This window comes from Stegostoma tigrinum, chromosome 11 (assembly GCF_030684315.1).
Source record: "Stegostoma tigrinum isolate sSteTig4 chromosome 11, sSteTig4.hap1, whole genome shotgun sequence".
Lineage (NCBI taxonomy): Eukaryota > Metazoa > Chordata > Chondrichthyes > Orectolobiformes > Stegostomatidae > Stegostoma > Stegostoma tigrinum.
In genome coordinates this window covers 56,199,069-56,223,275 of record NC_081364.1, presented here as the reverse complement: position 1 = coordinate 56,223,275, position 24,207 = coordinate 56,199,069, and the positions used below count along the sequence as shown (strand labels likewise).

At 40.4% G+C, this 24,207-nt stretch overlaps 1 protein-coding gene across 2 annotated transcripts in view; it reads right to left on the bottom strand.

The window, feature by feature from the left end:
* The window catches only part of LOC125460567 (metabotropic glutamate receptor 7-like), a 672,219-nt gene that overhangs the window by 37,937 nt on the left and 610,075 nt on the right, over nt 1-24,207 (bottom strand). For both annotated transcript variants that reach the window (XM_048548152.2, XM_048548150.2), the window contains exon 9: nt 9,395-9,641. In XM_048548152.2, the coding sequence (XP_048404109.2) occupies nt 9,395-9,641 (247 nt within the window). The remainder of the gene's footprint in view (nt 1-9,394; nt 9,642-24,207) is intronic.

Below are 24,207 nucleotides of genomic sequence, written 5' to 3'. Positions count from 1 at the left end.
ATGCATTTTCAAGCACCATCACTTAGAACTGCACCATGCATATTACACACTGTTAAATACACCATATGCCCATTCATCACCTACCAAAAATCTTTATCAATTACGACTCACATCTTCAAAGGATTGGCACTGCTGCAACTCACAAAGCCACATCTCAGAGCTTGCATACTGCTAAGTATTCAACAGAGAAAGGTACATGAGCTGAAGACATTGTGTTATGCTTAGTGACTCAGTTCTCCCTCTCTTGAAGAGCAAGGCACTGCACGGTTGCAGCACCTAGCCAATGGGGAACAAGCCAATTAGAGTGCTGAAGCCATTAAAACTGGATGTGAGTTTGTTCGCTGAGCTGCAAGGTTAGTTTTCAGACGTTTCATCACCATTCTAGGTAACATTAGTGAGCCTCCGGTGAAGCGCTGGTGTTATGTCTCGCTTTCTATTTATCTGTTTAGAAAGCTAGCCCAGGATACATGAACATCAACTAGCCACAAAACGACATGACCCACTATCACTAGTATCCTTCCATACAGATGAGGAAGGACACCACTTTGATTGGGACAACACATCCATCCTAGGACAAGCCAAACAGAGACATGTACGAGAATTGCTAGAAGCATGGCATTCCAACCGGAACTCCATCAACAAACACATTGATTTGGAGCCAATCTACCATCCCCTGAGAAAAAGAACAGGAAATGACATCACCAACCCAAGGAAACCTAGCCAGATAAATAGAAAGCGGGACATAACACCAGCGCTTCTTCGGAGGCTGATTGATGATGTGACCTAGAATGGTGACAAAACATCTGTAAACTAACCTTCCAGCTCAGCGAGCAAACTCACATCCAGAACCTCGACCTGAGCTACAAATTTTCTCTAAACTCGCTAGCCATTAAAACTGACAATAGGTTTATTCTTAATCCTCCTTGCATGCCATTCTGCCTCATGCAATGTCCACTTCTAGACTACAAGCTTCAGATGGTATATGCATAGTTAACTTCCTGCCACCCACTGCCCCCACCCCCACCACTCCCCTCAAGATAATCCTACCATTGTGGCTTCCTGCTTCTGGGTACAGAACTGGCCAGTCAACACTGCAGCTCAAAATAACGAATACAAAGAAAACAGTGGTGCAAAAGAAACTCCATCACTTGTCCTCACACTTGACCAGATACAATCGGCTCCAAAGTGGCACCTGGACAAGATGAGACATTGAGCAAGTGTGGGCTACAGCAGGGCAAGGAGAAATGCTGGCAAGGTTGCCAGCTGTCCAGATGATCACGTTGTTATGCTGCAAAGCATTCAAGGAGGTTCTGATGAGTTGGCCAACAGTAAAAGGTTGATAGACATGCAAACGGAAATGTTTGGTACAGTGACAGGATTGACAAAGTGCAGTCCTCAAGCAGTAGTGGTGGCACCATGGAGTACAATCCAACGGACTTCTCGGGGGCATAACATTCAACCTCCCGACACTGCTACTCTGCTCGTGCCTTTCCTGTTACCCAGCAGTCAATCAGCCACACATTCCATAATATTATCCTGTAACGTCAACTGCAATCTCTTCTCCCAAAAAAAAAATCAGCTTTCTACTAGCCAATTGCAGTCCCTTCGTTAATACTGAGTGACTGCACTAGGTCAGGAAAAGGCACGTGGGAGATCGTAGAAACAAGCCATTCAGCCCATCACGTTCACACCAACCCTCCAAATCACATTGCACCCAGACCCACTACTCTACCCTATTCCAGTAACCCTGCATTTCCCACGGCTAATCTACTTGGCCTGCACATCTCTCAACACTGTGTGGGTAATTTAGCATGGTCAAGCCACCTGACCTGCATACCTTTGGACTGTGGGAGGAAGTCCATGTGCGAAGTCCATGTGCAAACTCCACACAGACAGTTGCCTGAGGCTGGAATCAAACCTGGGTCCCCGGTGCTATAAGGCAATAGTGCTAACCACTGAGCCACTTTGTGCATGACCTCATTACCCATGGATGGCAATGATGAGTTGTCTTCTGCAAGTAATAACCTTTTTTATTGATTAGCTTGGTTTAAAGGGTTCATTTCATGTTTGCCTTAAGTTCACCATAATGACAGTGTGATGGGCAGTAACAGAGGAAGCAAATGTTACATTTATATAGACTTTCTAGCCATTGATAACGCCTTCCTCACCCTCCTCTGAAGCTGAGAGTCTGCTGACACCATGGTGTTAAGCTTTAGCTAATGGGTCAGATGACCATCCTGTCCTAATTTTACTTTTGATTAAAAACTATTTAAAACGTTATGCAGCAAAGCATTCGAGGAGGCTCTGATGAGTTGGCCGTCAGTAAAAGGTTGATGGACATGCAGACGGAAATGTTTGGTACAGTGACAGGATTGCCAAGGTGCAGTCCTCAAGGAGTAGTGGTGGCACCATGGAGTACAATCCAACGGACTTCTCGGGGGCATCACATTCATCCTCCCAACAGTGCTACTCTGCTCGTGCCTTTCCTGTTACCCAGCAGTCAGTCAGCCACACATTCCATAACATTATCCTGTAACGTCAACTGCAATCTCTTCTCCCAAAAAACGGAAATAAAGCGAGGCTTTAATTCAAACATGCCCGCTTTCTACCTGTTTGGATATATTAAAGTTACTCTTGCCATTACACTATAAATGACATTGATATTTGCTTCCAAATTTGTACAAATCTAACAGTCCATATCTCCTGAGAAGGGTCTTTGAAGGCAGATAAAGCATTGAGCTTATTTCCATTTGTTGACTAACAGAAAACTCCAATACAACAAGAGGGAAGGACTTGTTGACAATATCTATTTCTCCCTGAGGATTGTTCTCTGTTCACACCAACATAAAAGCCCTTTGAACTACAAATATACAAATTCAATACCAAATGATGTTACACAAGGATAGTCAGGAAGAATAGGATGGAAGAAAATGGTTTGATTCATCAACACACAAATTTGAATAACCAGTCAGCAAGACAGTGCATTGTTATCTGAACTTTTCAAAAAATTATTGGGTTTTTTTTTGTTCTCAAAAAAAATGGCAAGGCTAATTGTGCTCAATGCTATTTCAGTACACCTGGTACAGCAACCTCAGGCAAACAGCAGATGTGTGCTTAATTGTGAATATTTAAATATTGCTGTCAGAATTGTAACCACATTAGTTTTACAAAAATGGGTATCTCTCATCTACCTCACCATGGAAATGGCATGTCATTACTAGATTCATGTCTTAAATAAGAACTACTGGGATATTTGGGGCTATTAATTACAATTGTGTCATACAAGTTTAATTATATAAGGGGTGGCAGCACAGCGGTTCAGTGGATTTAACCCTCGGGAGACTGTCGGTGTGGAGTTTACGCATTCTCTATGTGTCTGCTTGGGTTAATTCTAAGTACAATCGTTCCCCGCTCCCCCCCGCCCCCGTGGGAAGTTAAGCAGATTGGCCATGCTAAATTATCCATTGTGTCGAGGGATGTGTAGGCTAGGTGGATTAGCCATGGGAAAAGCAAGATTACAGGGATAGGGTAGAGGGGTAGTTGTGGGCGGGATGCTGTTTGGAGGATCAGTGTGGACCAGATGGGCCAAAGGGCCTGCTTCCACACTGTAGGGATTCTATGGTAATTGTTGATGAGTGTCAATCACCCTCACTGTCATCAACAAATATCTATTATAGCTGTGGAGTCTCATTGCTGCGGGCTGTGGATTGTTTTGAATTTTAAGAGTGTCAAATTTCAGAAACACTTTTTTGATTACTTTACCTTTTGCTTCTTCTATTTTACTCTCTCTTTTGGTTCTGTTTTTCCTCTCAAAATTTCTCTGCCTGTGTCTCATTTGACATTGAAATCCGCATTTTTATACATTTCCCACTACTTGATTTACTTTGGATTAATAAATATGCTGTTTATTGCCCTGCTAATTCAGGCACCAGTTGCCCTGTTTTCCTTGATGTACAATTATCAACTCAGATCTTCAGAAATACTGTGGGCTCTACTTTTTTTGAGGTGAATTGAGCTTGGACCAAATTTGACCATAGAAGTGAAGACCCATTGAATTTAACTAATGAGAACAATTCCACAAATCATCTTTAACTTAGTTGCCTGTGAACTGCAAAGTCACCAATGAATTTTACTTCAATTTATTATAAGTTCCCTATATGGCTCCTTTATCTTCTAAATAGCGTTTGTAAATACAGAATTAAACAGTTTTTATTGGAGGCAAATAATAAGATCTCAATGTAACATGAATAATAGGTTTAGCAAGAGTCCTCTGTTCTCATTTAATAATTTGTGGTAGCAATCTGCCAAATTTATTTCTGAAATCAAAGTATGTGATTTTAGCACAGTGAAATAAATTACATTTTATTAGGCAATTATCAAATCACTTTGTTCCAAGACAGTAAACTATAATTACCAAGTACATTGCATTTTTCTCATTTCCATTTTTTAAGTTCTACTTTTGCTTTAAAATGGAATTGCAGAAGTCTACAAATTCTAAGGCCCTGGAAACCTGACAATGTTATTGAACATTATGTATGCAAAGCAGTGTTTTGATTTCCCTGGTCTGCCCCCTCACCTATTTTACCTGACAGATTGACCCTTGCTGGCCTGCTTGCTCCCCTCATTTGCCCATTCCCTGCTCCCTGGAGACCCCAGTACTCTCTTGGAATGTGGCAGCCCATCAGGGTCGAGACTTGGGTGTTCACATTGTACTTAAGTGACAGTCTCCGTGATGTGACTTATCCTTTTGACATTCTGGTTCTAAAATGGACAATTTCTTTTCCCCAACGCTTAGTCTAATCATGTGCAAGACAATGGAGTTCACGATAGCAAACTTAAAGGGGAAGACACTTCCATTATTAATTCCCATATCCACATTTAAAATGTGAATTGCCTATAACAGTTCTTCACATCCTTTCAGCAGTGATTTAGTAATTCAGATTTATTATATGTTGCAGTTACTCCATTTTTATTGCAGTCAAACCCAAATATTCCAACCAGACTTTTTTCTGTCTCCCTAGTTGCCAACACTCTGTTTTATTTAACAGAACATAGAACAGTGCAACACAGGATCAGGCCATTTGGTCCACCATGTTTGCGCCTACCATAATGCCATTCTAAACTCATCCCATCTGCCTGCAAATGGTCTACTACCTTCTATTCTCTACCTGTCCATGTGTCTGTCTAAATGCCTCTTTAACATTGCTGCTTTTTTCTGCTTCTACCACCTCCCATGGCAGAGTGGTCCAGGTACCTGCTGCCCTCTGTGTAAAAATAATTTGCCACAAACATCTCCCCCTCTCCTTAACCCTATACCCCTCTTATTTGACATTTCCACCCTGGGAAAACGGCTGTCAGTATCCAGCCTATCTGAGCATCTCTTAGGTCGTCCCTCTGCCTCCAATGCTTTAGTGAAAACAAACCAAGTTTGTCCAACCTCTCCTTTTAGCTAATACACTCCAATGCAGGTAACATCCTGGTAAATCTCTTTTGCAACTTCTTCAAAGCCTCCTTCTTACATTGTGGCGATCAGAACTGTGCACAGTACTTCAAATGTGACCTAACTAAAGGTTCAATTAGCTGCAACATGACTTGTCTATCTTTATACTCAATGCCCTGACAATGACGGCAACCACGCCATACACCACCTTCATCACCTTATCCATTTGGATTGCTACTTTCAGACAGCTATAGACTTGCACTCAAAGGTTCCTCTGTACGTCAGTGCTCCTAAGGGACACGCCATAAACTGCACACCTTACTCTTGCATTTGGCCGAACAAAACGCATCATCTAATGCTTGTCTGGATTAAACTGCATTTACCATTTTCCACCCAACTTTCCAAATGATTCTGCCATATCCTTTGACAACCTTTCTCACTATTCACAACTCCACCAATTTTCGTGTGGTCTGTAAATTTACTTGTCATTCCCACATATATTTTTGTCCAAATCGTTTATATATAACAAACAACAGAGGTCCCAGCACTGATCCTTGCAGAACACCAGTGATCACAGACCTCCAGTCAGAAAGACACCCCTTCACAACTCCCTTGTCTTCTATAAAGAAACCAATTTTGTATCTAATTTACCAACTCACCGGAGATCCCATGTGGCTTAATGATTTGGGCTGGCCAACCATGAGGGACCTTGTCAAAAGCTTTAGGAAAATCCATGTTGACAACATCCACTGGCCTGCCCTCAATCATTTTCATTACTTCCTCAAAAAACTTGAATCAAATTTGTGAGACAAGACCTGCCATCATAAAGCCACACTGAGTATCCCCATTCTTTTCCAAATGCAAGTAAATCCTGTCCCTAAGAGACGTCCCTAAGAGCCTTCTCCAATAGTTTTCCTACCACTGATATACGACTCACCAGTCTATAAATTTCCCGGGTTATCCCTTTTGCCCTTCTTAAACAAAAGCAAAATTGGCCATTTTCCAGTCTTCTCAGTCCTTGCCTGTGGCTAAAGAAGTACAAAGATCTCTGTCAAGGCCTCAGCAATTTCCTCCTTTGCTTCCCTCGACATCCTGGAACAGGTCTCACCAGGTTCTGGGGACTTATCTACCTTTTACGTTTTCTCAAAACACCCATCACCACCTTCTTCTTAATATCGGCATGCCCTCTAATATCAACATATCCCTCCCGAATCTTGCCACCATCCATGTCTTACTCCTTGGCGGACACTGATTGTGAAGTATTCATTAAGAACCTCACTCACTTCCTCTGGCTCCACACACAAATTCTCTCCTTTGTCCATGAATGGATGTACCCTTTCCTGAGCTGCTACTCTTGCATTGAATATAAAATGCCTGGGGATTCTCCTTAATCCTATTTACCAAGGACATTTCATGGCCTAATATAGCCCTCTTCTAATCCTTGATAAAGATTTCTTTTGCTGCTTCCTTTACATTGCCCAGGTGCTTTGTCTGATTTCAGTTTCTTCAACCTTACATATCCTTTCTTTCATTGACTAAACTTTCAATATCAATTTCTATTATAAATGATATAGAAATCAACGCAGTTTAAACAAAGAAACAATGGTTAGACCCAATTATTCCATTCATTATAACTCACCATCAATTAAAGACTACTTTTAATCTTGACTTCCTGCATTCAACATCACAGTATAAAGGCATTATAGAGACCCATAATCCTGAAGCACAACTTATGCCATCTTAATGATAATATGTTAATACAATGTGAGTTGTAGTGCCCACAAGAGTTGAATTCATAGGACAAAGGGCTGGCAAGTTTAAATTAGGTTTCAGTCAAAGCATTGAAATCATTGTATTGAAGACAAGGAAAGACGTTTGACAGTCTACTCGTCATATTCACTCATTCCTGATCTGCTTGATCCATTTCAACCTGAATGCTGACAGACTTTGCTGGGGTAAGTTGGACTAAGCTAACCCTGAATTCAGACATTTTTTTTTCCAAAGTGAAAGAGCTGTAAAGCAGATTCAGTAGTGAAGGGCCATAATTGGAAGATAAAATATGAGAAAGGTCTTTGAAAACATACTTTTTAACTGAAGCAAAGGCAATCACCAAGTCGGAGCAATATAGAGAGTTTGTTACTTTACATTATGCAAAGACAAATCGAACGTACGAAGGTGACACTGATTACAACTGTTCACCCGATGAGAATGAAGACTAGATTTAAAAAAAAACAGACCTCTGCAAGTATTTTCTTAATCAGCCTTGAGACAGCAGAAATATAAATGAGAAAGACACAAATATTTAAGTACAGATCATAAAAGGATACTAATTCATGTCTGGGTTATGCTCCTGTACAAGCAGACACAGGATAGATTGAATTAAATCCCATAAAAGTAGACAGACTATTTAAGAGATTGTCTGATACTACTGAACCCCAGAAGGGATTTATGGCAAACCCAAATTTGTCATTCAAGGAATTGACAATACTGAACAGGAAACATGATAGCTTCCTTTAGTCAGGCTTCTTGAATGAGACATTAACAATTTGATCCTTGATATTTTAATTTTTTTTCCTATCTTTATGTATTCTACATTCTCTCCATTTTAGTTCTTCAGAAAAGATATTGCTCTCATCATTCACAGTTTTTTTAAAATTAATTGATTCCTATATATTTACTTTGCTCCCATTTTACACAAATGCATCTTTTTAAAGATGTTCTGCCACTCAATGTGCATCACATATAGAACATAGAACATAACAGCACAGTACAGGCCCTTCGGCCCTCGGTGTGGTGCCAACCTGTCATACCGATCTCAAGCCCATCTAACCTACACTATTCCATGTACGTCCATATGCTTATCCAATGACGACTTAAATGTACCTAAAGTTGGCGAATCTACTACCGTTGCAGGCAAAGCGTTCCATTCCCTTACTACTCTCTGAGTAAAGAAACTACCTCTGACATTTGTCCTATATCGTTCACCCCTCAATTTAAAGCTATGCCCCCTCGTGCTCGCCGTCACCATCCTAGGAAAAAGGCTCTCCCTATCCACCCTATCTAACCCTCTGATTATTTTATATGTCTCAATTAAGTCACCTTTCAACCTCCTTCTCTCTAATGAAAACAGCCTCAAGTCCCTCAGCCTTTCCTCATATTACCTTCCCTCCAGACCAGGCAACATCCTAGTAAATCTCCTCTGCACCCTTTCCAAAGCTTCCACATCCTTCTTATAATGCGGTGACCAGAACTGTACACAATACTCCAAGTGCGGCCGCACCAGAGTTTTGTACAGCTTCACCATCACCTCTTGGTTGACAGGTCTCCTGGTAAAAGGAAGGTTGTGTGTACAGGAATTCACTCTTATTTTTCTCTTACCATGGCATAAACAAAGTTTGCAGAAAAATTGTTGGTGCTAATTAACACCAGAACGATTATGCGTACGCCATTACTAATATAAAAATAGACGATGCTTTTTATGAGCGTAGCTATCTGACAAAGCGGTAGACATTAGACTATGTAACCAGCCGCATTTAATTATCTGCAACTAATAATTTCTGGTAGTCTGTTTTCAGTGTTAACATTATATTAAATAGTTTCACAATATCTACTTCTCAAATTATATCTTCCAACATTTTACTGTTTGTGTTGTGGTTGCCGGAGTAGCATCTCGAAATATTGTAGCACAAGGATTTTGAGAACTGAAATAAGTGCTACACCTCTAAAAACATCAAACAACAGGTGATTATATGAACACTAACTAAGTCATGAGTTTGGAAGTGCGTAGAACAGCAACATGCACCCAATTGTAGTAAGTTATCAGCTTAAGGTAGAATTTCCTCCATTGTTTACACAGAAGGCTTGTAAATGGGTGTCGCATTGAAGTTACTGGGTTCAGCCACTTGTCACCGTTTTTTACAGACCACGTAAGAGAAGTATATCTCATATACTTACTGTTCGGATCTACATTTTCACACAGCTCTGTTTTGGCTTCGCCATTAGGCCTGTCTGAGGATTTGTGGGATAGTCGTGAAGACATTGTTGCTGCAGTTACCACCGCCTTAAAGCTGCGCTTTCGCTTCTGGACATTCTGTTCTGGGTGGAAGATGATGATGTAAACCTTCGGCATGTACAGCATACCCAGAGCCACAGAAGCACTTAGGTTCATGGATATGGTTAGGGTGGTGGTCTGTATGTACATCTGGAAAAGAAAAGAAAACAAAGGTGATCTGAAGACATTTGCACCAGCACTTGGTTCTTCAAAGCCAAAGATAAGCACAAAGTTTCAACGTTTGGAAAGGGTACAGAATCATTGTACACAGTAAGTGCAATCTCAGAGCATTTAATGTTTCAATTCGCACAGTATGATTTTCCCTGAAGGATGGGGTTATCTGAACAATATAATTTACCTCGGGCTGCTACCAGTACACCACAGTAACCCTACGAAAAAAATTGTCCCCTGTACAAAACCATCAATTGCATTTACAACCCTCCAATTCTTGTAATTTGAAGTAACTCATTGTTTGTGAAGCACTCTAAGCCATTTCCGAAGGATATGAGAAGATCTAATTTTTTTTTACGTGTAAGCATGGAGCATCTAAACGTGACAACCTGTGTCATGCCCATTTATGACCCTTCTTTTAAGTGGACAGATGCTACAAGGACATTGAATTAACTTACCATATTTAGAATTCATTTCAGTAGTTTGAAATATTATGTTGCAATCACCATTTTCTAGATGAATTTGAATTGAACCAATTGTTTCAGGGCAAATATATTCTAATATAAATTGCATCTGTAAATACCATTCTCGTTTTCAAATTGTTCACTTTTACCAGGGAAACGCTGAGGCAACTCCAAATTTTAATCGTCTCTTCCTGATTATGTTTACCATGAAAGACATACTGATTCAAATACTGGGAGAAATGTCATTTGCCTCGATACAGTCAGAAGTTCTAACTTGTCTCCATTTTCAATAGCAACATCCTTTGTCAAGTCCTTGGTCGAGAAATGATCCAGGAATATATCCACTATGCTGCAGTATCCATCACAGTTTTGGACCTCCCAAAAGTTGAAAATAAACAGTGCCCCAGGTCTCTCACAACGTCCATCTCACTTGGTCTATTAATGATCTAAATATTGACAGTCTTGCATTCATCCTCTCAGTATTTCTATTGTTTAGACTGAAAATCACATCAAGCGAGAAGTAACTGTATATTGAGGTACCAAACACATGATCTTAGTCATTCATATGAATCAATGTCCATGTCAAGATTGGCATTTATTGTCTCTTTCTTGTTGCTATGGAGGTGGTGTATTTCCCAGTTAGAAGATAAGTGTTTTGGAGGAGAACTTGCAAGTGTTGGTGTTCCAATAAATCTCCTGCCCTTGACTTTCTAAATGGCAGAGGTCATGGATTTGGAAGGTGCTGTCTAGGGATATTTGATGAATTTCTGCAGTGCATCTTGTAGATAGTACACACTGTTGCTACTGATTGGAGGGAGTGGATGTTTATGGATGTGGTGCAAATCCAGTGGCCTGGACTCATCTAGGCAAGGAGGGAGTATTCCATTACAATTCTTACCTGCACTTTGTAGATGGTGGTCAGGATTTCGGGAGCTACTGGCTGCAGGATTCCCAGCCTCTGACTTGCTCTTGTAGCCACATATTTGGCTAGTTGATTGAGTTTCTGGTCAATGACAACCCCCCAGATCTTGACAGTCAGATTCATTGATGGTAGCACCACCGAATGGTAAGGAGTGATGGCTACATTGTTTATTTGAGATGGCATTTGTAAGAAGAAAAGCTTGTGCTTATCTGAACGAGTGCAGCTCCAATAATGCACAAGAAGGTTAACACCAACCAACATAAAGCACTCTGTTTGACTGGCACCACATTCACCATCTTCCACTCATACTTCTTCCCATCTCTAAAGAACAATACGTCCCCACAAAACAGGTACCATAGCAAAACACCCAGGCTCCTTCAACAGCTTGTCTAAACCCACAACCTCCATCGTCTGAAAGGATAAGAGCAGCAGGTGCATGAAAAATCATGAACTGCAAGTTTTCCTCCAAGCCACAAATCATCCTGATTTAGCACTACACTGTCATCCTTTCACTGTCACTCAATAAAATTCCTGGTGCTCCCTTCCAAATTGTGTTTGGGGGTGGACCATTACACCCCTACGCATAGAGTGCAGCACTTCAAGAAGGTACCACTACCCTCTGAAGGGAGATTAGGAATGGACAATAATTAGAGATAGTTGATGATACCAATCTCCTTTGTACAAATTTAAAAAAAAACAATTGGAGTGCAAGTTAGAAGTAGCCATATTCCCATGCATTTGAAGTGTCTGTACTTCTAGAGGAATGTTATGGGTGTCTCTAGGGATGGATGTTTAGCTTACTGAGTGAAGCACCAATCCAGTGCACTAGTTTTTTTCTGGATGGTGTGAATTTCGTGAGTAAAGTATTCCATCATGTTCTACGTTGTGCCGTTTAGACAGTAGTTTAGAAGGTGAGCCATACATCACAGAATACTCAGTCTGTAAACAGATGGAGTAGTCTTGAAATTTAGGCAGCTGGTCCAGATAAGTTTCTTGTCAACAGTAGCCCTCAAGATGTTCGTACTGCGGGATGGTAATGCTATCGACAGCCAAGTGGAGTTTGGCTTTGGCATGTTGGAAATTGTTATTGCCTGGCATTTATGTGGAATACATATTTCTGAGGAATTGCAAGGGAGTTGAATACTGCATAATTATCAATTAATAGGCTTCACACCTTATGTTACCCACATTAATAGATAATCTCTTAATCGACCACCTGCAGAAGTAGCCGTTGAGAATTCCCGACATACAGTCAGAGCGGGTACCCGGTGACTCCAGCTCGCTGCTTGCTTCAGTTCCTCATTTTGAATGCTCAGCACCAGCGGAAAGGACCAAGGCCAGCGGCAGCACACACTCCATGGTACTGGATGCTGATACCAACACATAGCAGGCCTTACTACAACACCACCCCCCCCCCCCACCCCGCCCCAGCACACGTCTGGTCAGTTTCCAGTGGCATGTTGGAGTGCATCAGCAATTATCATTGGAATGCTGTCAGTTTGCGCACAGGAGCGGGCTTCCATCTCCAGACTGGGCAAGGCTGAATCTCAAGGCTACTCTCTTACTTTCTTAGTATTCATTCACTAAGCGCCTTCCTGGATGCTCATGGCTTCCCCACCTTTTCTTGCCTTTCAGAGTTTTGGCCCCTCGCGTAAAGGATCGCAGTATTTCTGCCTAGACTTGCCTTTTAGCACAGGCACTGAGCCAGGCAGCTTGTCATGGTTGGCAGCAATAATCAGCCAAGGGACACTTTGTTGTATGACACCATGCTATGTCCGTCTTGTCCCGCACCATGTGCCTCCAGCGTATGTCGCAAACACACTATGTGCATCAACTAAATGACCGTGTTTCAAAAGGAAGCAGTCCTTAGTCATGTCAAGGGAGATAGATATCCTTCAGTCAGGAGCTCCTGGCACAGTAAATCAGGGGCAGCCTCTGTTATCAGTCCAGGGGCTTGGGCACAAACATTCAGCTACTTGGGGTGGCCAGGGTCAGAGAAGGTGAATGTCAGACATCCCATCACCCATCTTACTGCAGGCTGTTCTCTCTTGCAATGACACAAAAAGAAGGATTGAGTGAGATGAAAGTGGGTAGCACAGTTATTAATGCTGGCACAGGCGGGTGAAAAATTATTGAAGAATTCTGGGCGCTTAACCCCGTAGCACAGAGACCTTCTCGTCTTAGCGGTGTAAGGGCACTGGGTGGGTAAAAGTGTTCGAGGGAAGATGTTGCATGCAATAGTGGGAGTGGCAGATCATGAGCCTTATGTTCAGTAACAGAATAGAGTGAGTGCAAGGAAGGAGAGAAAGACAGTTGTACGCATCCTGGCTGAGACTGCACTGACCCAGTTGGCAAACCAGTTGGAGCCTGGCTGGCAGGGTCTGGCTTTGTGGCCTCCTTCCTCTGAGTCATCCAATCCACCAAGAGTTCAAGTTTGCTGTTTGCCAAGAGGGATGCCAATTCCCCGTTATTTGCCACGTCTGGGGCAAATGTCTCCCCGTGCTCTGTAACCCAACTTCTGGGAAAATGATGCCTTGTACCTTCTTTGCTTCACAGTTCTAATTTTCAAGCCTTCACACATTTTTTTTGTCACACGTAAAATATGCAAAAAGCATTGTGACAGGATTAAAAATAAACATTATCCTCCTCACCCAGTATTGAATTCCAAGCAATTGTTGCAGCTGAATGACATTTCCCAAATGGAGGTGCATACAGGTACTGGAAAAATGCTTTTAAAATCACAATGCACATAACATCTCAAGCACAGTAAGGGAGATTATTCTTCTAAATGACTATGGTGGTCATAGCAACTGTGCTTTCTCTTAAGTTGACAAGTACATATAGGTCTACTGTGGCAGTTTCAGTTTGCTTTGAGGCACCATCACAGAACACATTAATTTCAAAATTTATATCATATGATTTCTTTTAGCATAGCAATAGAAGCTTTTGAACCAAAATGGAGCAATATCAGATGATATTTCCTCACCACAATGTTAGGCATGTGCAGAGGCAGTGCCAAATATCAATACGTTGGTCACGATCTCACTCCATTTGACCTGACCTCTCAAATGTGAAACAATGCACACAGAATCCACAACACGAAACAGATCACAACAATCGGGCCATGCCAGCATTTTGACTGGACACGTGCCTCCTACCAGCCACTTTCATCAAATCTTTCCAGTGAACTTTTTTACTGCTTTATCTCTCACCTTTATCTAGTGTCACTTAAGTGCATCTGTTCCACATTTTTTTTGGTAACTTAGGTTACCACACTTCTGCAACTCCACCCAGAAGATTCTTAAACTTCTCACTACCTTTACACCATATTTGAAACTGAGATAAACATCTGATCGCTGTCTTTGTAAGAGCGACCATCACATATACTTCAATGGAAATGATGTCTCCGTTCATATTAACAAAACCATCTATCTTTTTTAAATCTTTAGATACCATCTATCATGCTATCTGGCAATATCATTGGGATGGATTCAGAACAGACTTAGCAGCCCAAAAATAAACATCTGTAGCACACACTGCAGTTTCGTCAGCAGTAGCAGAATTGTGTGCAACCACAATAAGTAACCTTATGAACCAGCACATCACCCACTCCTGCACTACCATCAAGTCTAGTGGTCAGTGTAAGTTTAATGGGCACAGCAATGTGAGGAGCAGCACCAGGCTTACATAAAAATGAACTCACTCCATCTACCAAGCAGGATTGCAAGCAGGTTAGACAGCAAATGCAACACAGACAGACCATAGAGATTCCATAACCAGCGGATTAGGTCAATCCTCTGCAGTCCTGCAGAGAATGGTTGTGGACAATTAAATAATTATCGTAAAGAAGAGGCTCCAGAAACAACCCTTCATCATTCTTAATAATGGGGCAGTTTGGCATATTTCCAGTGTAAAGGTTGAGTTTCAAGTGTTGTGTGGATGATAGTCCATCTCTGTCTCCTTAGATTCCTTGCATCACTCCATCTAATAACAAGAAACAGCTGAAGGTACTGTACAGTGTAAAGGCCAGCAATCCTAGTAATATCCTGACTGTGTCCAATGTGTTCCCATACAGCTATAACACTGGTGCCTACCTGATGTTGAAACTTGTCTAGCTATGTAATGTCCATAATAAAAGGGTGGCTTTAAACCAGATAATCATTGCCCCATCAGTCTACTCTTGATCAAAGTGATGGAAGGTGTTAAGGACAGTGCTGCCAAATAATACTTACTCAGCAATAATGTACTGACTGATATTCAGTTTGTGTGAGGGCCATGTCTCCAGGTCTATCACAGTAATGATCCCAGAATAGACAAAAAAGCTAAGTTTAGCTATGAGGTTGGAGTGACAGTCCTTGACATGAGTGTATCAAATTGGCCTGTAGATCCTGGCATAATCCTTAGGAATCTAAGAAAATCTTCATTGGCTGGATTCTTAGTGAGCACAAAACAAATGGTTTTCGAGATTAGTCATGTCAGCTCTAAGACATTGCTACGAGTTCCTCCGTCTCGGCCCAAGTATCTTCAACTACTTCAGCAATGAATCTTCATTTCATCAAAAAGGTCAGAAATTAGGATTCTCAAAGATCACTAATGTTCAGTAGTGTTCTTAACTCCGAATATACTGAAGTAGTTTGTCCCTACATGTAGCAAGTCATGAACAACATGCATGCTTGGGCTAAAATGTGGCTACACAATATCCTTGCCATGGGGTAATCAACTTAAACAAGAAAGAATCTAACCATTTGCCTACGATATTCTATATCTTGCAACATCAATCTTCTGGGAGTTACCATTAATCAAACAACAAACTGAATCTAACATAAATAATATGGCTACAAAGGGAAGCCAAAGATTAGGAATTCAGTTGGGAATGACTTACTCCCATCTCTTTAAAGCTTGTAAATCATCCAGAAGGCAAAAATCCCGAAATGTCAGCCTTCCTGCTCCTCTGATGCCGCTGGGCCTGCTGTGTTCATCCAGCTCCACACCTTGTTATCTAGGAGCGTGATGGAATTGTCCCCATCTTGTGGAACTATGTAGCTACAACACCAAGAGGTTTAATACCACCCAGGAATAAAGCAGCCTGCTTGATCGACACTTCAGTCATCAGTTTAAGCCTTCACTCACTATGTCACCAGTAGACAGAGGCAGTAGTTTGCATTATCTATAAAACATAGAACAGCTACTTGCTGAGGTTGCTTCGATGCCATTTTCCAAACCCATAACCTTTACCCCCCGGAAGAACACAGAAAAAGAGAGATACTTGAGAATACCACAACCTGCAGATTCTTCAAGCTCCACAACATCGAGACTCAGGGCTCTGTCATAATCCCTTCACAGTGGCTAGCTTATAAACTTGAAACTCCATTCTCAACAGCACATTGGGTATCTACACCACACGGGTTGCAAAAAAATCAAGGTTCCAGAACATCACCATCTTCCCAAGGATAATTAGAGATGAACAAAGGTTGGAATTGCCAGCAATGTGCCTACATCCCGTGAACAAGGCGAATTATTTTCTCTTGGAGCCTCTTGTTCCAATATTCCCTCACACGACACAGTTGCAAATTTTCCTACACAGCACTCCTGCAAAGTGCCTTGGAACATTTTGCTTCAGACACCGTATAATAAGGTATTGTTGAATTTTCTCAGATTTACGAATTACCATCCTATTTTCCTAAGGTCTAATTTTACGCTCGTTACAAGTCAAAGAAATTTCACTACATCTCCCCTGTCAAACACTGTCAAAATCTGACAGGTTTATATCAGATCAACTTTCTGTCATTTATTTTCTAAAGGAAGGTCCCAACAATCGCCATCCCTCATGGTAGAAGGGAACACTTCCTTTAACTTCATTTTTGTTGCAGAGCAGAGGGTCCTGCATCTTTTCACTTGCTCTGAAGTCACATAAAACCAGACTACAGTCCAAAAGATTTATGTAAAATCACAAGCTTTCGGAGCGCTACTTGTTTTTTCAGGTGAATTTTCACTTACTCACGTTGCTGCTTACCTGTGAAAGCAGTTTTCCAAATTCAACATAAAAATGAACAGAAAGGAGATTGCCTACTGTAGCCTTCACTACCAATTCAACTTGTAATAATCATGACAGTTTTTGAATGATTTTGTGAATGATGGCATGCTAAGCTACCATATGAATATAATATCTGATAAATGAGTGACTTGTTCTCCCTTTCAATTTCCAGGAGATAAAAAAAACTAATGACTCAAAGCAGACTCATGAACAAGAGAAAGCTTGTGAATGCAATGAAAGCACACATTGATCTCTCCTTAAAGTAATAATGCAGTATGAAAGAAACAACAAATAAGACATGAGGGTATAAGCAGGATAGTAAGAGTAGTTATGTTAAACCTGGACAGAATCTTACCTAGACTACACAGGGAGTATTAAAACAGTTCTGATCTTCATATAATAAAAAGGATACAGACTCTCAGGAAAAGATGCAGAGACAAGTTAGAAGGATAGTACCAGAACTGGGAAGTTATGATGGTCAGGAAAGATTGAACAGGCTGGGTCTCTTCCTCGAAAAGAAAACTGACGGATGTCAAGAGATAACAAAGCGTGGAGCTGGACGAACACAGCAGGCCAAGCAGCATCTTAGGAGCACAAAAGCTGATGTTTCGGGTCTAGACCCTTTCTGATGAAGGGTGTAGGCCCGAAACATCAGCTTTTGTGCTCCTAAGATGCTGCTTGGCCTGCTGTGTTCGTCCAGCTCCACACTGTCATCTCTGATTCTCCAGCATCTGCAGTTCCCATTATCTCTGATGGATGTCAAGTTGGAGTCCTTTATGTGTATGAAACGTTTGATACAATAGATATACGTAAGATGTTCCCATAACCAAAGGCCATTAATTTAAGATTGTCAATAATAAATTCAAAAAGGAATTTGAAAGAAAGTGGTGAGGATGAGGACTCAAAAAATGATTGATGTGAATAGCATGGGTATGCCTAGGGAGAAGTTAGGTAAACACATAGCGGGAAAGAGTGGAAGGTTAGGCTGTCAAAGTGTTACGAGGAGAGGTGGAAGGAATTTCACGGATAGTATAAACACCAGTACAGGTTATATGGATCAAATAGTCTCTGTCTGGTCCCTTCCACAGGACACATGAGATGGGCATTCTTTACACCTTTTCAACACTTTTGTGTGTTTTATTTCCTTCAGTGACTCCTCAGGCATGTGGCCAGCTCAATATAGGACCTTTCCCAGTTTGGATCCGCCAAATGCTGACAGCCATACCTTTGCACAACAGACAGAGCTTGAAACAAGCCAAGCTTGCTTTCTGAAGGTACAGATTTCCGCATATTCAAGGCAAATTTCATTCATTAAAATAAACATAAGATGCTCAAAATCTGAGACACAAGCAGAGTGTACTGAAGGTACAGAGCAGGTCCGGCAGCACTGTTGAGAGAAAAACAGAGGTAATGAATCAAAACATTAACTCTGTTTTGCTCTTGATAGATGAGGTCAGACCTGCTGTGTTCCTCCAGCAAACACTGTTTTTGATTCTTTAAGGGATTTTACTTTACCTCCCTGGCAAAGGCATTCTTTGTTAAAGTTTCAGGAAACTCTGGAATTCAATAGTTACAAGTCAGTATGACACACTTCCAAAAAAAAACAAAAATATTCTTATCGAATGAAAATGGACAAGCCGGCCGTCCAGCGTCTCTGTATTTTCAGACTTTTTGAAGAAATGTTCCATCAAGTTTTGACAGAATCTTACAGTACTGCTGTAAGCGATTTATTAACGGTTTTTATTTTTGCAGACAGCAACCTGTAACTTGACTAATTGTTCCAATGTAGTTTACAGGGGCATGATCAGACAAAATGTGACACCAAACATGATTTTAAATAATTTCTGACAAACAACCAATTGGATTGGACTTAGTTAGAAATGGTTGTGTTCATTTTTATCTTTTACAGGCATTCATACGTTCTGCTTTTTGTTTTGACAATTTGTGGTTGCTGTATCTGAAAGGGCAATACAATAAGGATCAGAACTTTAAAATGACAATATCACTAATCCAGCTGCTTGATCACTTAACGTCTCTAGATTATGAATGGCTTGACAATATGTTCTTTTTCTCCAAATATAAAACTAAACTCAATCAGCATCCCGATTAAGAGGTGCTTGATAAATTAAATCCAAATCATTTCATCTTTTAGACTGAGGCTCAGATTCAAAATCAGGCCTCCAGTTTGCATGGATGCCTGAGGAGCAAGGCTGAGGTTACTGTGCTGCCCCATTAAGATCTATTTGGTGCACAATGATACCATGGCGTTAAGAGGCATACTTTGTCTATTTTTTGAAGAGAGGTTTTAAGGCAATAGTGAAAAGCTATCCATTTGAATCCAATAAAGTAAACAGCTTGTGAGGCTTTGGATTTTTTTTTAAGTTGTAACAATAGAAACAGCCTGAATGGTTGGAGTCAAGTTTCCACAGAACCAAGATTTTTAGTTTTAGTTTTTCAGCAGCAGTTGTTGCTGGGGTCTTGAATCTGAATGCGGAAGCTGTTTATCCTCTCTCAGTTACAGCTGAAAGCTGGGCTTCTCTACCTGCTGTTAGAATTACATGTGAGACTATCTGTTTTATTGAATTTGCTTTTACCAAGACTGTATTTATGGGATGTTGCTATATCGGAACAGTTAGTTAATAGTAGTTAATATTTCTGTTAATTTGTTAAGAATTTCAATATAGTTACGGTTAAGCCAGTTTTTTCTTTTATTTATATTTTGATTGTATTTTAACTGCAGAGTAAAAATAAGGTGTGTTCTGCTTAACATCGAGTAGTTTGACCAATTGACTTGCATCTGGAACACAACACTTTACACTTACTTTTGAAGTAAGAAAAGAAAATTAGGGTCTAGACTATGTTCTTCAAATATTTTGAGGTGGTTTGGTCTAGTTCGTAACAAATGACACACACCAGCTGCAGAAATAAATAGCTACCTGTCCTTAAGCTCAAACTTGATGATTGAACGACACAGGAAGTCTCTTTAGAGACCCTGCATGCTGTTCTATAAGTGACTAATCTCTCTTAGCAGCAACATATCACTGTTTTCACTCAAGTGGATAATTATCTGTTCATGACAAAAGGTACATTGTAAAAGTCTGTCAAGCACTGTGGCAGCCAAGTGTGGGTTTGGGACCAAAATATTGGTCCCACATCAACACCCTGTGAATTTTTCACTACAGAATGAACACAGCTTAGCTTGTCCAAAGAGACTTGAGACCTGAATGCATTTAGCTTAGCAATTAATTTCCTACAAATTAAGTCTAGAGCAAAAACACACAGAAATACATCCAACCATTCCAATATCCGCACAGTGGTGCACTTAAATTTTAATGCTGTTCGCATAGTATAACTTTCCTCCAGAAGTTGCTGGCAATGTATAGGAGATGGATGCTTTTGATCATATACATTGCACTGACTGCACAACTATATAAAGCATATTTTAAAATGCAATGGTGAATTTGCAGCCATCTGTGTAACCTTCTGCACACATGAATAAACAATACATTAACTTAAAGCACGAGTTTCCTCATTTGAATATTTTAAAGATTTATTACATAACTAACTACTGTTTAATATACATTAGCCCAGATTTTTTTTTTCAAAAATAACAGTGAGGTTAATAGTGCTCGTTATTATTTATGTCAAGTTTTTCTATGCTAACCACTTATTCTTAACAGCACGGTAAGTCTTAATTGCTGCCAAATGACTTCTCTGACATTGGCAATTAATACGAAGATGTACAGAGTCTTGTTCTTCAGGTTTAAATAAAAAGCAACTTTCTTCTTACTTGTTATTTTCTGCATCTATTTCCTGTTGTAGTCATTATTCTGGCTGACACCTCCTGGTACTGATGCTGAAGCGTTTATTGAAAGTTCTTCGATCAAATTTATTAAGTAGATGCATAGATGCGTGCCCTGTTCACACAAGTAACTCATAGCAGATGCTGCATCACTTGAATGTCCCTCTGACAGAAATTTGCCATGAAATATCCCTTAGAAAGTCTACAACAATCATAGGTCTAATGAACAACTTGCTGCCTTAGCTCATCCCTCACAGCACAGTCGGCATCCCATGGTATCAATTTTAATTCCCTAAAATTCAAAGCACTAAAAGACCTTCCACTTCCAACCATGGAGCTAGGATTCCAACTGAAAATCTAGAAGTCATCACTACGAATCATGTCCATTAGTTATTACTGTGTTTAAAGAAAAAGGAAACAGATGTTTGAAATAAATTTTTCCTTACTGGTTATGCTTCTCCTGTTACCGCTTGCTATTTGGCTGCTAAACCATTCAATCTCAATCAGACTGGGCCTCAGAGAAAAATAGAGAATGAGAGAGAGAGAGAGAGAGAGAGAGGGAGAGAGAGGGAGAGAGAAAGAAGACAACAGGAAAAATGACAGAGAAAGGATCTACAGGAATGCAGTTTCTTGGCAGGACATAGCTTGACAGCAACAGGTTGATTGTTAAGAGCTCTTGGACCTAACCAGGTTGGAAAACAGTTCTCTTCACAATGGCGAGAAAGGCAGCACAGAAATCAATGTAACATAAACAAAAATCAGGCTAGGGAGGAAAAAGTATTTATGTCATTCTGGTTTCCTGCTTTGTAATCTTCAATTTTTTTTAAAAAAAATGATATGCCATTCAATTCTTTAACTGGTGTTGGCAGTCAATGTAAATAGAGAACATATTTTTTCCAACTGACTAATTTTAGGCCACTACCTGTGAAGAAGTACACCCACAGCCTCTCTGCATGTGGTGAGCTGCTTTCTTCAACTGTTACATCCTATCCTACGTGAGGAACCTCACAAAGCTGCCAGGAAAACTGGAATTCTCAACTTGCTTGATTACACCTAACATTATATCTCAAATGTTGGGCACAGATCAGTTATTACCTCCAAATGCATTTGAGAAAAAGTAATGATTATGGAGCAGTCAGTCACATGTTACTAAAATGTTTCCAAATACTAATTTGTCTTTAGTTAGTTGGGTGACTGGCAACCCTACTGTTCTCAGCAGAAGTGTAGGAGCACAGGTTGAAACTCTACAAACTCATAAATAAAGAGGTTACTGATCTTTCAATGTCTAACATTCGGTATCTTTGATGTTGTTAATGCACTTTTAAAAAAATTCACTCATCTTCTGTAATTGTAATATTAACAGCATTTAACATTAGAGTTTATTACACTACAGGTGATACCGCCTGTGGAGTCAGTAGGCTGGACAGTGGGCTTGTGATGCAGAGTAATACCAACGCACAGAAGAAAATTACTGCAGATGCTGGAATCTGGACCGAAAACAGCCAATGCTGGTGATCACAACAGGTGAGATAGCATCCACAGACAGAGAAGCAAGCTAATGGTTTGGGCCCAGTAGTCTTTCTTCAGAGTTTCCATTCTGAAGGACTGTTCTGAAGAAGGATCACTGGAATCTAACTCGGATTTCTCTCCACAGATGCTGCCAGACTTGGAAAAAATTGTTTTGATTCTGATTTCCAGCTTCCACAGTTCTTTCAGTTTGTATTAAAGAAAGGGTTCGCGTTTGTAGAGCACTTCATATGACCCGATGTGCTTTGCAGCCATGTTGTTTAAATCATAACTTATTATTTAGGGGACAGTCAATTTATTCAAAGTCCTACAAACAGGAAAAGGGCATGGTAGTTATGCGAGCAACATCGGCCAGAACAGGCAGAAAGAGTTGAAATAAAGAGAAAATGCAAGAGACATTCAACAAGTCAAGCAGCATCTATGGAGATGCAGACAGAAATAACATTTGAGTCACACATAACTCTACTTCAGAATTAAAAGGAGTTGAAAAATAGTGTTTTTTTTAAACACTGTTTAAAAAGGGGAACTGGAATGAGTGGAACAGATGGTGACCGTGCCCAGAGCAAAAGGCAAGGAGAGTTCGAATGGTTTGCTTTTTTTTAGAAAGAAAGAAAGAAAGAGAGTGCATACTTTTCGCTCTTCTTCCAATGATGCTGAGCGATCTGTCATAGGTAGCTGAGCAGGAGATAGAGTCTTGTACAAAACATCCCACCCCATAAATCAGCATCTCTTAACTCTCTCTTTAAGGATCACCTCAAAATTGAACTGAAACATATTTAAGCCCACTGAGAGCTATGGAAACGTGACCTATTAACTAAAGGTGAGACCAAGGAAAATGCAGCTACTTTTCTAGCCAGTGTAAAAATTGGAAATAACTATTTTCAAAAAAATCAAGCTCTAGTTGAAAGTGAAGCCTGTTCTCCACAACAGAGGAACCTTCATGACTTCAGGACATCTCCAAGTAAAATAGAGTCAAGGATTTTCTCCCCCCCCCCCCCCCCCCCCCACCCCACCAAGTATAACTTAGTAACTTAGATATAAGAGCTAATTTGGATGCAGTATGGTCCCAAAAAACAGTAATTAGATTATGACCTGATAGTCTGTTATAATGATACTAAATGCGGGATAAATACTGGCTGGGACCCCTACATGAACACTGCAGCTCAGGAGAGAATTGCGTCTACTGCTATCCTTGTTACATCTCAAAGGTTACATCTCAAACATGCCCCAGTTATATGCACCTTAATTGGAACACAGTTACAATAAATGAATGCATAACTCAAGCCAGTTTTTTTTTATTGAGGATCTATGAAGCAGAGCTAATGTTTTTATAAATTCCATGACTCCTTCCAAAGGAGAAAACACTATCTCAGGGCCATACTGATGAGCAAAGCTTTGAAAAGAAGCTAACTATAGTCGAAATGTTCTTCAGTAGTTTCCTAAAAGTAACTGTGAGGAATGAAAGAATGAATATTTATAAAGCATTCAAGCTTTGTTTCTCAACTTCTCTCAAGATCTCTTCATAGTGAACTATTTTGAGTCCAGTCACTGTTATATAAGCTGCCATTTTGCACCTATTGAGGTCATATAATTAGTAACAGATCAATCAGTTCTTTGATATGCTTTTTAAGCAGTAACTGAAGAATTAAAGAGATTAAGTTAAAAAGGGCCATACACATCAATTGAAAAGCATTATTTCAGTCTTTTACATTGATCACTTTTTATGCATTTATCCATCTAGGTAGGAGGTAGTCCGAGCCCAATCCAGCCTGGGAAGAGGATCCTGGGGCGAGTTG